The following is a 12166-nucleotide window of genomic DNA, read 5'->3' as shown; positions in this document are numbered from 1 at the left end:
TATCTTGTTCACCATCCCGCTGTTGAATCATGGTTTAAACTCAGTCATACGTCGTAGAGCTTGTGTATATTGATTGTCAATAAAAGAAAATCGAGATCCAAGTATCAAAATTCGTCAACCACGGAATCCGTGAATTTTACAAAGCGGCGGAAAATATGCAGAACTCGGAACATTCGCGATTTTGCATTATCGACGTTAATTCTGAACAAAAATAAATTTTATTGAGAAAAATAAATAAAAATAAAACTCAAAGGAAATGATAAGACAAACTCGTTAATATCTGTTTACTACTTAAAAAATTAATTTATGTTGTTTGAGACTTCTAGAAACTCATATTATAATAACGTAACGTTGTACTGTAATAATAGATCATTTCTGTTCGTGTTACGTGAACTTTTTGCTCTCGGCAGAATCTTCGCTTTCTCTTTCTCTCCAACGCCTGAATACATATTTATATCGTTTTAATGTAAAAATTTTTGGGGATTCCAAATAACATGAACAGATCTAATAACAGACCTGTACTTTCTCATTGCATTAAAACTTTCTGTATTGCTTTCGTCAAATTTCAAATAATTCAAATATGTAATTATTTCTTTTTAAAGCTACATTCCAAAATGTTTAAAAAGCTACAGACTACATTCTAAATCATATATATATTAATATGAAAATCGACTACAATGTTAAATTCAAATTGCTAAAATCAGTTTAAAATTATTTTAAGACTGAAAAAAATATTTAGCGCGCTGTTACTTGAAATTGTAAGATTTACGTATAAATATTATGACGATCCGCTTTGATGCATTTCTTGTTTCAACAGTTTAAATATTCTAAAACGTTTCGAAGATATTAAAAGTTAGTTTACATAAACTATATAGCTTTCTAGAAAAATTTTTCTCGTAAGCAAAACGTTTTGGAATGTATAATCTAAATCTAAAAGTATATACGACGAGAGAGAGAGAGAGAGAGAGAGAGAGAGAGAGAGAGAGAGAGAGAGTATGTGTGTGTGTGTGTATGTGTGTGTGTGTGTGTGGGTGTATGTACATTAATTCAGTTGATCAACTCATACATATATATATATACATTATAGTTTCACAATTTTATGTGCTTATCTCGTCAATTCGTTGTAAATCTATTGGATTAATGCATAACATATCAACGTACGTACCATTTCTCCGTCGCTGCATCATTTGACGTAAAAATCTTCAAGATGTACGGAATCATTCTATCTCTCGGCCATCATCTTCGGCTGGCGTTCAGATATTCACTGCCAGTGCTGAAAATCTATAGTGCACGTAACGTATATTATAGATTTTCAGTACTTGCAGTGAATATCGAAACGCAGCCTTCTTCGTGTGCGAACATATAATTTCAAATGAGCGTCGAACTCGCGCAAGATTCGAAACGTGCATGCATATTGCATTGACATTATTGACGTATCGGTTGGTAGAATGATCGCGATTCGCGAATGCACGCACGATTATCGATATCGAAAGCTCTCGAGGCTCGAGGGAACAATCGTTCTAGAGGGAGTCTAGTAAGAATCATTACAGACCGGAGTCCCTAGGCGTATCTGAAGCTGCCTCGTCGTGATTGGCTGAAATCCGATATGCGATCCGCAAACCGCGATTAATGACGTCACATGCTCTGTTTTAGATTTCTGATTGGACGAGAGGAGCATGTTATCAATCGCTCTCGGAGCGATCAAACGTCAAAACCCCGTTCCGTCCGAAAACGCTATAAATATAAAAAGTTATAGTTTACGTAAACATGTGCTACTGTAACTCAAATAGAAATTTTCCAGTTACATGTGTTAATGTAACCCTAATAAAAATTTTCCAATGTATAATGATAAAAGAAGTGCAACCTTTAGTTGATGACTATACTGTCAAACAAAAAAATTTTATATTAAAAATTAGCTAATTGGAGATAACGTGGCTATCGGATCTCCTTTGTTTGCTATAAGGCTACATTCCAAAACGTTGCTTTCGAGGAAAATTGTACTAAAGAGCTGTATAATTTATGTTACGTATGCTACAGCTTTTTAGTAAAATTTTCCTCTCGAAAGCAACGTTTTGGAATGTAGCCCAAAACTTATATTTAAAACAGTTTATAGATTTTAGACAGGATATCGGTCTCAGTCTTATTATTTTCGATTAATTTAATGACCGGCTGATTATTACATTGGATTTAACCAATCGCAAGCTGAATTGGGGATTCTCGTCTGTTTCCGTCAATCCTATCTTGACATAGAGTGGGTATATTTTTACCCACTCAGCAGTCAGCACTCTATCTTGACATCTCCGATATCTCCGCTCGCGCTGAAGGTCTCGCAACTTCTCGCTCGTACTGTGCTCGTACTCTGTGACGGAAGCTCGTGTAGCGTGCCCGCGAACGGCATTTGCCAAATCTGAGCGAGGTTAACGTATACGCGTGAGTTCGCACGAGCACCGAGAACCACGTTTACACGATATCTCAACCGGAATACGTCGATGTGAAAGCTCGCAACGTTCTTACGGTCATGGCAGTTCGTGTGCAATTTGAGAACAACAACGAGATCGGCGTCTTCTCGAAGTTGACAAACTCCTACTGTTTGGTCGCGATCGGCGGCTCCGAAAATTTTTACAGGTGAGCATGACGTCATTCATAACGCAATTTCGCGAAATCGGTATTGTGCAACTGATATCCTTTATCGACTTTGTCGGTTATTTCAACTATAATATCAGGATGCGAATATTTGTACACCATAACCTTAAAAATGTGTCGCAATACAGTGTAATTGCACGTTGTTGCGAGGTAAAATGGAATGATAAGCGTCAAACTTCAGTACGAATGTAATAAAGTTTGGAAATATAATAATGATAAAAAACATGAGCGTCACTGTTATCTTACTAATCTATCATTTGATTTCGATTGGACTAATCACTATAATTTTTTCGTTCATTATAATACAGTGTATTTGAGGCAGAATTATCCGAGACTATTCCGGTTATTCACGCATCAGTAGCAGGATGCCGTATCATAGGTCGACTGTGCGTTGGTAAATATTTTAAAATAACTTTTATCGAAGTATGAATGTTGCTGTTAAAATATTGATCAGTCTTTACTTAGACAATCGAATAATGGTTGAATAGGCTGTATTTTAAAGCTCAGTATTGATAGTACTAGAAATCTAGCATATGTGGACTTTAGATTTATAGTACTCTCATTTTAGAACAATCTAAAAACCAATCTAAAAACAATCGGAGTATATGTAATTTGACAGTAGGAAAATTTCTTAAAAATCTTTAAACTTTATTATCTATTTATTATCTAATAATTTATTATCTAATATATATTTACATGAATATAGAAATAATTTATTATACATTATTTAATAAATAAATAATGATTATACAAGTAGTTTGAAGATTTTCAAGAAATTTCTTATATAGTCAAGAACTACACCGAAAGTTTGTTGTTCTAGTTTCTTTAAAAATGTAGTTTCAACAAAAAGAGTAGTTAACATTTTGCCATCTCTGCTTATTTCTTCTCGAGAAAATTTCTTGAAGAAATTAATGTCGTAAAAAATTAAACATTTTTTTAAAGTTGAAAATTTTCTTATCTATATCTTATCTATGTACATGTTACTCATAATAATTTATCTTTGCAATATAGCGAACAAGAACGGACTATTAGTACCAAACACGACAACAGACACAGAACTCCAACACATTCGAAATTCCTTGCCAGATAATGTAAAAGTGCAGAGAGTGGAGGAGAGACTCTCTGCTCTCGGCAATGTTATAGCGTGTAATGATTATGTCGCTTTAGTTCATCCAGATTTGGATAAGGTAAATTTTTCATATCTCCTGTTATATTGACTTAAGAAATTTCTAACTGAAATACGCTACTTTAATGGCTCCAATTTTGTATTTTCACAGGAAACTGAAGAAATTTTAGCCGACACTCTGAATGTGGAAGTATTTAGACAAACTATCGCGAGTAACGTTCTTGTCGGTTCATATTCCATTTTATCTAACCAAGGTGGTTTGGTGCATCCAAATATGCCTATTCAGGAGCAAGATGAGTTATCTTCACTTCTGCAAGTGCCACTTGCGGTAAGACAAGCGAAAATTCCGAGAGTTTTCTATTTCTGTGAATGATTTTTATAAATGGTATTCCAGACTGGAACGGTGAACAGAGGCAGCAATGTGATTGCCGCCGGGATGGTTGTAAGTGATTGGGCTGCTTTTTGCGGCATGGACACAACTTCGACAGAAATCGCGCGTATCGAGAGTGTTTTCAAACTTAACGAAGCTAATCCAACTCCTATTACATCGAGTATGCGCGCACCTTTTATAGAAAGGTAAGAAATTAAAAAAAAAAGCAGGTATGGCGTATGAGTATATTAACAGTTCTCCATATAACAAGAATTCTCCTCGTTTTAGTATGTCGGACTTATAAGAAATGCATGCACCTTTTATGGAAAGGTAAGAAATTAAAAAATGTATGATTATATTTAACAATTTTCCGTATCACAAGAATATCTCTCGTCGTTTTAGCATGTCGGACTTATTAAAAAGGACTTCTTTAAAACAGAAAAAGTATACAGGACTATACATTATGTATGTGTACATAAAACTCAATATTTATGGCTTTATCGGCACAAGATTCTTTCATCACCATATCTATAACAAACACTTCTTCGTAATTTCGACATGAGATAATACGTGTAATAAGATACTCTATATTAAAAATTTGTATGAAATACAATGTTTCTGTCCATATATTTGATTAGTAGGATTGTTGTAAAATAAACTTGCAGTCATTAGCTATACGCATGCGGCGTAGTCTTAAAAAAAAAATCAATAAATTTGAATGAAAGAAATGAAATTAAGCAATGGAAAGTCAAAAATTACTTGTATCACTTATATCTCGTATTCTCTTCCTAGAAATAATATCTGTAATGAACATTATATCAAGGTAAGTTTACTTCCGACTATACAAGCATCTATAAAGTATATTTATAATATCTCTGTAGCTATCTCTGATAATTAATGAATATAACTATGTATAAAACAGAAATATTCTATTGAAATATATTTTAATCAATAATATTCTCTTTGAATACAAACGCGCTTTGTGTCAAAAATGTAAATTATCCATCCTGATAGTTTACATAGAAAATGAACTATGAGTAAGAACGTTGTGTGGGCTGGCCGGCCAATAAAAATTTGCTGTAAATCAAGTGGACCAGTCCAGATTTGTTAATTTTTGATCGATTTGAGACTAGAGCAGTGGTAGTTGTTCTGCGTGTAACAATTCGGTGGCTGCGGCGGAATCGGCACACATGACCAACGTAATGCCTGCTTGATAAGACGCCGGAATGCGAATGTGAGTCGCTCCACTGGTCGTACCGTTAGGTTGCTGCCTTTGGCTCATTGATTCTCGCACCATATTTACAACTTGCCCTGTACCACAAATGCGTTGTATTAAAATTATTATCGCAATTAAAACTACATGAAAAAAATAGCATATATACATGTATCATACCAAGGACATTAAGTTTGCGCCACTTTTGATCCATTGTCGCGAGCGGCGTTAGATCTGTATTTGCATTCCAATGCGCTAGAACGTCTGTTTTTCGTATTAATAAAATACTGGGGCTAACTAATTGATGCCACACAAGCTAAAATCATGTCACAAGCATAAAGTTGAAGTATATCAAATCAATTTCAAAATAATTGTTACTTAAGCATGATATTTTTTATTTTCAGTCAATTATACAAACCTGTTCAGGTAAACATTCTAAGGGATTTGTTAAATATATACCAGCCTGTCCTACACCAAATATCATTTGATGATGCCATGCGTCTGGTATATCGCAACCTTCTCCACAATGTTGTAAATTCAATGTTGCGATTGGTGCAGCACCTAAAATGTAAAAATATATTTTGTGCTTGTATTTCTTGACATTTATTACTTCAATAATATATATATATACATATATATATATATATATATATAAATAATACAATTAACAAGATCGAACCAACTCAACTCATTATTCCTCTTTATTGTGTTGATTTTAAATCTCTATTGAGCCTTAAAAATTGATGATTGTGTGAATTTGTTAGAAAATATAAATATATTTTAAATCTCTATTGAGCCTCAAAAATTGATGATTGTGAATATATATATATTCACACAATCATCAATTTTTTAATATATATATATTCACACAATCATCAATTTTTGAGGCTCAATAGAGATTTAAAATCAACACAATAAAGAGAATGAGTCGAGTTGGTTCGATTTTTGTTAATTGTATTAATATTATCTGTGTAGGGGAGCTATCTTATTATCTGTGTAAGAACTAACGTATTTTTTAATTTCTTACCTCTAGAAATCCAATAATGCAACCAATGGGATAATGACACTTTTCTCTCTGGATAAAATGCAAAAAACTTGGTTACAGCTGCACCATTCGTGGACAGAGATATTCCTCGTGCTATGTCTTTATGAGTTGCCCCTGCTACTGAACGACTAACAAGATACCTCGGTAGCGGTACACCCAGTTCCCTCAATCTCGTATTTACACCTTTTACTAACACTTCCAGGGAAAATGATACATTTAAGGCCAACTGAAAATAGATGATTTATGTATATACAAATAGATTCGGTCACACTACCGTAGAAATTCACAAGTCCCGTAACATTTATGTGCTTGAATATTACCAAAGCATTAATTGCGGATGTAGCACCACAGGCGGAGGTACCAATTTGCGTGACTTGCTTCATCGTGGCTTCCTGCTCACTCCACAGCATTACCTTTTCAACTAGCGGTAACCCATCTAATCGTTCGTTACACAGTTCATTTTCCTACATCGAACATTGTTTAAAATTTAATAAGACATAGTGTTCGTTGAACATGATTTAAATCTGTTTAATAGTAAATATATTAACCAGATTGGAATCACCGCTTTGATTAAACGCAGCATGCTTATTGAGCATTAGTTTCTTAGCCATTATTCGATGATAAAGCGTAGAAATGAGATTAACCTTCCTGGCATTCAAATTGGAATTGTCCGGGAGAGATGACGTCGAGGATTCGGCCCATAATTCGGAATCCGAATCTCTATTATCACCGGGCGATATAAGATCGCCGCTCGTGTTGTGATAACCGTACGACTCGCGTACTGGGCAACCTGTATTACGATAAAGTGTCGCACTGTCCCACCTTCCTGTAAATTTCATATCAACGTGGAATATTTCCCGAACGATAGTACGATTTTTAATTTGCATTGCTAAGAGCTGTAGTGAGATTTACCAGTTCCAGCGCTAGTACTAGGCATCCACGGAGCCGAGTAAGTTGACTTTGCACTTTGCTCTACTGTACATTGATTACTTGTGCATTGTTGGTAAGCGGTATGATTAACATGCTGTGCCGCTGGTTTCGAAGTCTGCGGCGTCGCTACCAATCCCTGTCTAGACACGACTTTTCCACTACTCAGATCATTTAGCACTGGGTCTTGCTCTATATTGTCTAACGCTATATTCTGTATATCTTCGTTTATAGAGGCCGGATCACTATCTCCAGTATCCTGTGAGGGAAGAACGAAGGACATTGTAATCCGACTCGGTTTCGTAATACGGCAAACATCTTACCAGTTCGCAGGAAGGCCCAGGATCAAAGTCCATTTCCAGGTAATCCATCTCTGGACTCGATCTACCGCTATGGTTCTGTCCCTCTGCTTCCCTCTGATTCGCTGCGTGATTCTGATTCAGTTCTTCCTGTTGATCCAAATGGATCGCATCGTCATTTCCTTTATAAGTGTAGAAATAGTCTTCTCCATCGGACATATCCCCTTCGTTCCCGGAACTGGAATCCATTCGCTCCACCTGCTCTCTCTGCGAAGTCTAAAAGCAAGAAAAACTCGTTAAATTCTGTGAGCAAAATATAAACGTTCAATTAGTTATATATGTTATATATATGTAGAAAACATTACCCTCTGCAATCCACTGGGCCCAGCAACTTCTCTGCTGCCGTTGATATTAGGTCTCAGAAAACAACAAGTTCCTTGGCTCGTCGAGCCTATACTACCACCTATGTTATTCAGTACACGTTTAGATCCGTAGGACTTTGATGTCCAGGAACAGTCAGCCTCCGGACTAGAATCTGAACTGCAAGAGACCTTAGAAGGACATTTCTCTATGGCAGATGCGTAATCCACATTATTCTTCATGTCTGCGTCGTCGTTTGATTTAATCGTTGATAAATTAGGAGGCATTACTGATACATTTAACGTAGATACACCTGAATGTAACGTAGCACTGGCGGTAGCTGCGGCGGAATTAAGAACGGCTGACGCTGAGTTATGACCGTGGTGTACATTCGCTTGAGTGGAAGATAGATTCAAGTGCATCTGGGACTTAGGCAGACTCAACGGGCTCGCATTCACGACAGTCTTATGCTTCAATTGACAGTTAACGGTATTGGTGTTCGCAGTCTGAGGCTTGACACTGGCGGTCGCGTTTGCAAACATGGAAGATACATTCACATCCTGACAAACGTTCTGCTCCAAGGAGTTGGCACAATCAGACACGGGGTGGTTTTGCACGGGTTTCGTCCCGTTGGCAAGCACAACGGAGGTTTTCGACGTTGGCAGCACGAGCTTGATGCTACAGTCGCCGCCGCCGCCGCCGCCGTTGTTGTTCAGCCTCAACTGCTCCTCGGCCCCGTTCTCCAGCTGCACCTTGGACGTCATCGCGTCTTGGTCCACGGACTGTTTGTCATTCTTCAGACCGACGTCCACACTGACCTCCGCTTTGCCCTGACCGTGCTCATCGTTCCCCTCCGAATTCATATTACCCGCGACGAGACCGCTGACGGCGACGGTGTTACACGGCATCCTGCAAAGACCAAGGCGCGCACGCATATGTACACACAATAACGGAGGACTACAAGGATATACTTTTCCCCGGACAAAGAAAAAAAACCCACATTCTCCTGCCCCGACGATCCCGTCGTCAACGCGATCGTGCTTACCATGTGGCGTCGTACGGCGATCACCCGCTTAGAGACCGGGTAACGACATAAGGGGACACGATCTCTTCGAAAGAAACGATTATTCCGTTGCGTTGGTTAGGCGGCGATCCACATCCCTTCGTTCGTCCCGGCCGGAACTGCTGGAGAAAAAGCACGCGACCTCGCGCGATCTCGCGACAGGGGGGACTGTGCGTGTCTCTCGCGCGCGTTTTTCCTCCTCGCGAAAACGAAAAAAAAGAGGAGGGGGACACCTCTCCGTCAGGCGAAACTGCCGAAACACCCCGCTAACATCCTAACAACGTCCCGCAGTGGTCACCGGAAGTCAGCTGATTGTTGGAAACGAGCGTGCACACATCGATACACACGCGCGCGAGAGCCCCGCCGCATCGCTCGTGCTTTTACGCTGCCCCTTTCGCTCTTCACTCTTTACTCATGCTGTCATGCTCGTGTTTTCTTCTTTTTTCTCTCTCTCTCTCTCTCTCCGTATTTGCTGACGCAGGTGACCGCTCGTATTTGTAAATAAGTACTCCTTCGTCAATTATTACAGAAACGTGTATCGTCGATATCACCGGAATGCAAATCGCGCGACGCAGCGTGCATCCTCGGTACACTCGGTATCGTTAATCCCTTTCGGCATTCCGGTTTGGATTATCGGAAATAATTGTGATGGGAAGCGTGAGATTTCCGATAAATGAGAAAATGAGAGAGGGAATGAAGCCAGGTTGAAAGATCAGCGTATAGTGATCATCTGATTGGCTGCTCCATATTGTTATTTCCCATTACACGCGCGTTCACACTGCAGATTTTTGTTTCGCGAAAATAATTGTATACCTATTAAAGGAAAAAATAAAATAGCGAAAGAGAAGATCGGTGCCATGCATTTGACCGGGCGACTGTCAGTTCTCGGCGAATCTGAGAGAACGCGACGCGTCTGAGTCGCGCGTTCGAGTCCAGAGCTGCCCGAGCAGCTGATGTGTACTAATGACGCCAGGTGTATACTCGGCCCTGGGACGCTATCGTGCGGCGATTCGTGCCTCCGTTTCACGTGCGCGGATACAATAAAGTGCGGGACTTGAGACGGCGAGTCGAGCTACTGGCGGCTGGTGAGAGGAATCCCGGCGGCAGAATGAATGTCGTTCGGATCAACTCGAAGAACGTGATATTTCTCTTCATGGCGCTCCTGTCAACCTCCGTCCAGGAGGCTCGCATGGATTACGGTGAGTAACCTCGTTCCTAGCCATCGATGTGAGGACTGGCGGGACAAGATTTCCACGTGAAATGTTTGTAGGAGTCAACGTTGAGGGGTGAAACCTGTATTTGCATTAATGTTGAAACGCTAAAGTAACTCTGATTTCTTTTTTTTTTTTTTACATGCACCTGTAACTTGGTATTCATTGTGATTCATTGTGATTGTTGCAGGCACTGCGACCAGCTATGCTGTGAAGGAAGCCAACGTAAACTCAACGCCAGCCTACAGCAGCAAGAAGGTGAGACCCTTTAAACCCAAGTAATAGCTCCATGTAATGATACTTGCGAGTACAGATCGGATTGTTAAATCGCAGGAGGAAATGGCTGGCCTGTGCCCGATCGGGATACCTTGCGTAGAATTGAGCGGAGAATGCCTGAAGTGCAACTTGGATTACAGCTGCATATATGGGGCAATGCTTGAGGCAAACTGCTCCGTGATGGAGCACGTCGATTGTACAGTACGTAAAGAAAGATTTTTACAGTTCTACAGTTCCAGCTTGAAGCTTTCAAGTTCTTTAATATATTGAGACATAATTAAATTGGATGTTTCATTTATTGACAGGGAGAACAGACTTTTTCGAAGCAGTACATATGCCGATTCTGTTATCAAACTGAACACTGGGAGCATCAATGTCATCAGAAAAATTCTTGTAGCTCAGTAGCGTCTCCTCAGCAATATTATAGGTTTGTATACTGTCATCTCATATATATATCGCATCAAAGTTTTGTAATATTAATTTTGAAATTCAATTTTAATATACTTTAAAAATCCATATTTTTATTCCTCTGCAATCAATTATTACATTAAAATTATATATATTATATATTTGTACATATAAAAAGAATATATATGTGTGTACATATACATACATATATATATAAGCATATTTAACTATAAACTTCAATTTTTTCAATTATTGTTATTTCATTTATCATTATTGTAACAGATGAGAGTTTTATGTATATATATATATATATATATATATATATACATACATATATGTCATAATGATACTGACTGAATATTTTTGTTGTAGAACAAATTGTACAGTAAACAATGATATAATATGTCTGGGTAGACGGAAGTTTATGAAGAACTTGCCTTGTAATTGGACAGTTGGATATCGTTGGTCCACAGCTTTGATCCTAAGCATTACTCTCGGAGGATTTGGCGCAGATAGGTACTTTATGACTTTGCAAGCATACTATTTGAAATCGATTAAGTATGAACTCACACAAGATTTTATATGGATTGCAGGTTTTACTTGGGACACTGGCAGGAGGGTATCGGCAAGCTTTTTAGTTTTGGCGGACTGGGTGTGTGGACATTAATTGACGTAATATTAATTTCTATGAGATATTTAGGCCCCGCTGATGGCTCTTTGTATATTTAGATCATTTATGGATTTTTTTTTGTAAATATCAACATGAGGTATCTAAGTCTTTTATCATAATTTATCGTTAGCCCTTGAGAAGATGTTATATTTGTTGAACTAGGTACAAATTAATGTGATATATGTACATAAATATGAACAAAGCGGCTTTTAAAAAAATAAAATTTATTTAATTAGTCATAGACAATAATTGTGTCACAGATTTAGATAGATTTATCATTGTTTAATAATTAAGTTTAGTATAATTTTAGATAGATTTAGCGTTATTTAATAATTAAGTTTAGTATAATCTTAGATAGATTTAGCGTTGTTTAATAATTATGTTTAGTACAATTTCTGTATAAAATTCTTGGAAGAGAAGGGAAAGCAAATATAAAATGTTGATTTTTGTAAAGGTTATACTGTAAAAGTTATACTGTACAAATAATTATATAGATAATTTATTTGTTAATAAAAAATATATGTCCGTACATCGCAGAAAATTCTAATTTAATTG

General features: G+C 37.7%; 3 protein-coding genes across 5 annotated transcripts; 2 read left to right on the top strand and 1 right to left on the bottom strand.

Moving 5' to 3' along the window:
* The first annotated feature begins 2293 nt into the window (after nucleotides 1–2293).
* LOC105453131 (eukaryotic translation initiation factor 6) lies at nucleotides 2294–5131 on the top strand. Of its 2 annotated transcripts, none has more exons than XM_011694855.1 (7): nucleotides 2294–2625; nucleotides 2952–3037; nucleotides 3655–3830; nucleotides 3921–4097; nucleotides 4164–4345; nucleotides 4428–4469; nucleotides 4932–5131. In XM_011694855.1, exons 1-6 carry the CDS (start codon nucleotides 2519–2521, stop codon nucleotides 4441–4443), a joined length of 744 nt encoding a protein of 247 aa, XP_011693157.1. In that variant the 5' UTR covers nucleotides 2294–2518; the 3' UTR covers nucleotides 4444–4469; nucleotides 4932–5131. The 2 variants fall into 2 exon arrangements, with proteins under 2 accessions (XP_011693157.1, XP_011693156.1); XM_011694854.1 differs by lacking the exon at nucleotides 4932–5131 and adding an exon at nucleotides 4542–4814 and having other exon boundaries at nucleotides 2295–2625.
* On the bottom strand, nucleotides 4895–9120 carry LOC105453132. 2 transcript variants are annotated; one of them, XM_011694856.1, is made up of 10 exons: nucleotides 9029–9120; nucleotides 7989–8892; nucleotides 7648–7899; nucleotides 7310–7583; nucleotides 6946–7223; nucleotides 6718–6861; nucleotides 6380–6623; nucleotides 5771–5913; nucleotides 5533–5668; nucleotides 4895–5450 (listed from the first exon to the last, which is right to left on the bottom strand). In XM_011694856.1, exons 2-10 carry the CDS (start codon nucleotides 8889–8891, stop codon nucleotides 5269–5271), a joined length of 2556 nt encoding a protein of 851 aa, XP_011693158.1. In that variant the 5' UTR covers nucleotide 8892; nucleotides 9029–9120; the 3' UTR covers nucleotides 4895–5268. The 2 variants fall into 2 exon arrangements, with proteins under 2 accessions (XP_011693158.1, XP_011693159.1); XM_011694857.1 differs by having other exon boundaries at nucleotides 7042–7223.
* Nucleotides 9121–10129: 1009 nt separating this feature from the next.
* LOC105453130 (TM2 domain-containing protein almondex) lies at nucleotides 10130–12140 on the top strand. The gene is made up of 6 exons (XM_011694853.1): nucleotides 10130–10245; nucleotides 10448–10515; nucleotides 10591–10734; nucleotides 10839–10960; nucleotides 11314–11457; nucleotides 11535–12140. Exons 1-6 carry the CDS (start codon nucleotides 10155–10157, stop codon nucleotides 11668–11670), a joined length of 705 nt encoding a protein of 234 aa, XP_011693155.1. The 5' UTR covers nucleotides 10130–10154; the 3' UTR covers nucleotides 11671–12140.
* Nucleotides 12141–12166: the final 26 nt, after the last annotated feature.

This window comes from Wasmannia auropunctata, unplaced genomic scaffold (assembly GCF_000956235.1).
Source record: "Wasmannia auropunctata unplaced genomic scaffold, wasmannia.A_1.0 LD336002.1, whole genome shotgun sequence".
Classification (NCBI taxonomy): Eukaryota; Metazoa; Arthropoda; class Insecta; order Hymenoptera; family Formicidae; genus Wasmannia; species Wasmannia auropunctata.
This window is presented reverse-complemented; position numbering and strand designations above follow the sequence as displayed.

What these genes read in the sequence shown, in the direction of transcription:
- LOC105453131 (XM_011694855.1), top strand. Translation starts at nt 2,519, where the DNA reads ATGGCAGTTCGTGTGCAATTTGAGAACAACAACGAGATCGGCGTCTTC. An exon ending in GGCTCCGAAAATTTTTACAG is followed by an intron (nt 2,626 to 2,951) that starts GTGAGCATGACG and finishes ATTATAATACAG; the next exon opens with TGTATTTGAGGCAGAATTAT. An exon ending in TTCTGCAAGTGCCACTTGCG is followed by an intron (nt 4,098 to 4,163) that starts GTAAGACAAGCG and finishes ATGGTATTCCAG; the next exon opens with ACTGGAACGGTGAACAGAGG.
- LOC105453132 (XM_011694856.1), bottom strand. Translation starts at nt 8,891, where the DNA reads ATGCCGTGTAACACCGTCGCCGTCAGCGGTCTCGTCGCGGGTAATATG. An exon ending in CTGGGCCTTCCTGCGAACTG is followed by an intron (nt 7,584 to 7,647) that starts GTAAGATGTTTG and finishes CTTCCCTCACAG; the next exon opens with GATACTGGAGATAGTGATCC. An exon ending in GCATTATTGGATTTCTAGAG is followed by an intron (nt 5,914 to 6,379) that starts GTAAGAAATTAA and finishes TTTACATTTTAG; the next exon opens with GTGCTGCACCAATCGCAACA.
- LOC105453130 (XM_011694853.1), top strand. Translation starts at nt 10,155, where the DNA reads ATGAATGTCGTTCGGATCAACTCGAAGAACGTGATATTTCTCTTCATG. An exon ending in TGGAGCACGTCGATTGTACA is followed by an intron (nt 10,735 to 10,838) that starts GTACGTAAAGAA and finishes ATTTATTGACAG; the next exon opens with GGAGAACAGACTTTTTCGAA. An exon ending in GGAGGATTTGGCGCAGATAG is followed by an intron (nt 11,458 to 11,534) that starts GTACTTTATGAC and finishes TATGGATTGCAG; the next exon opens with GTTTTACTTGGGACACTGGC.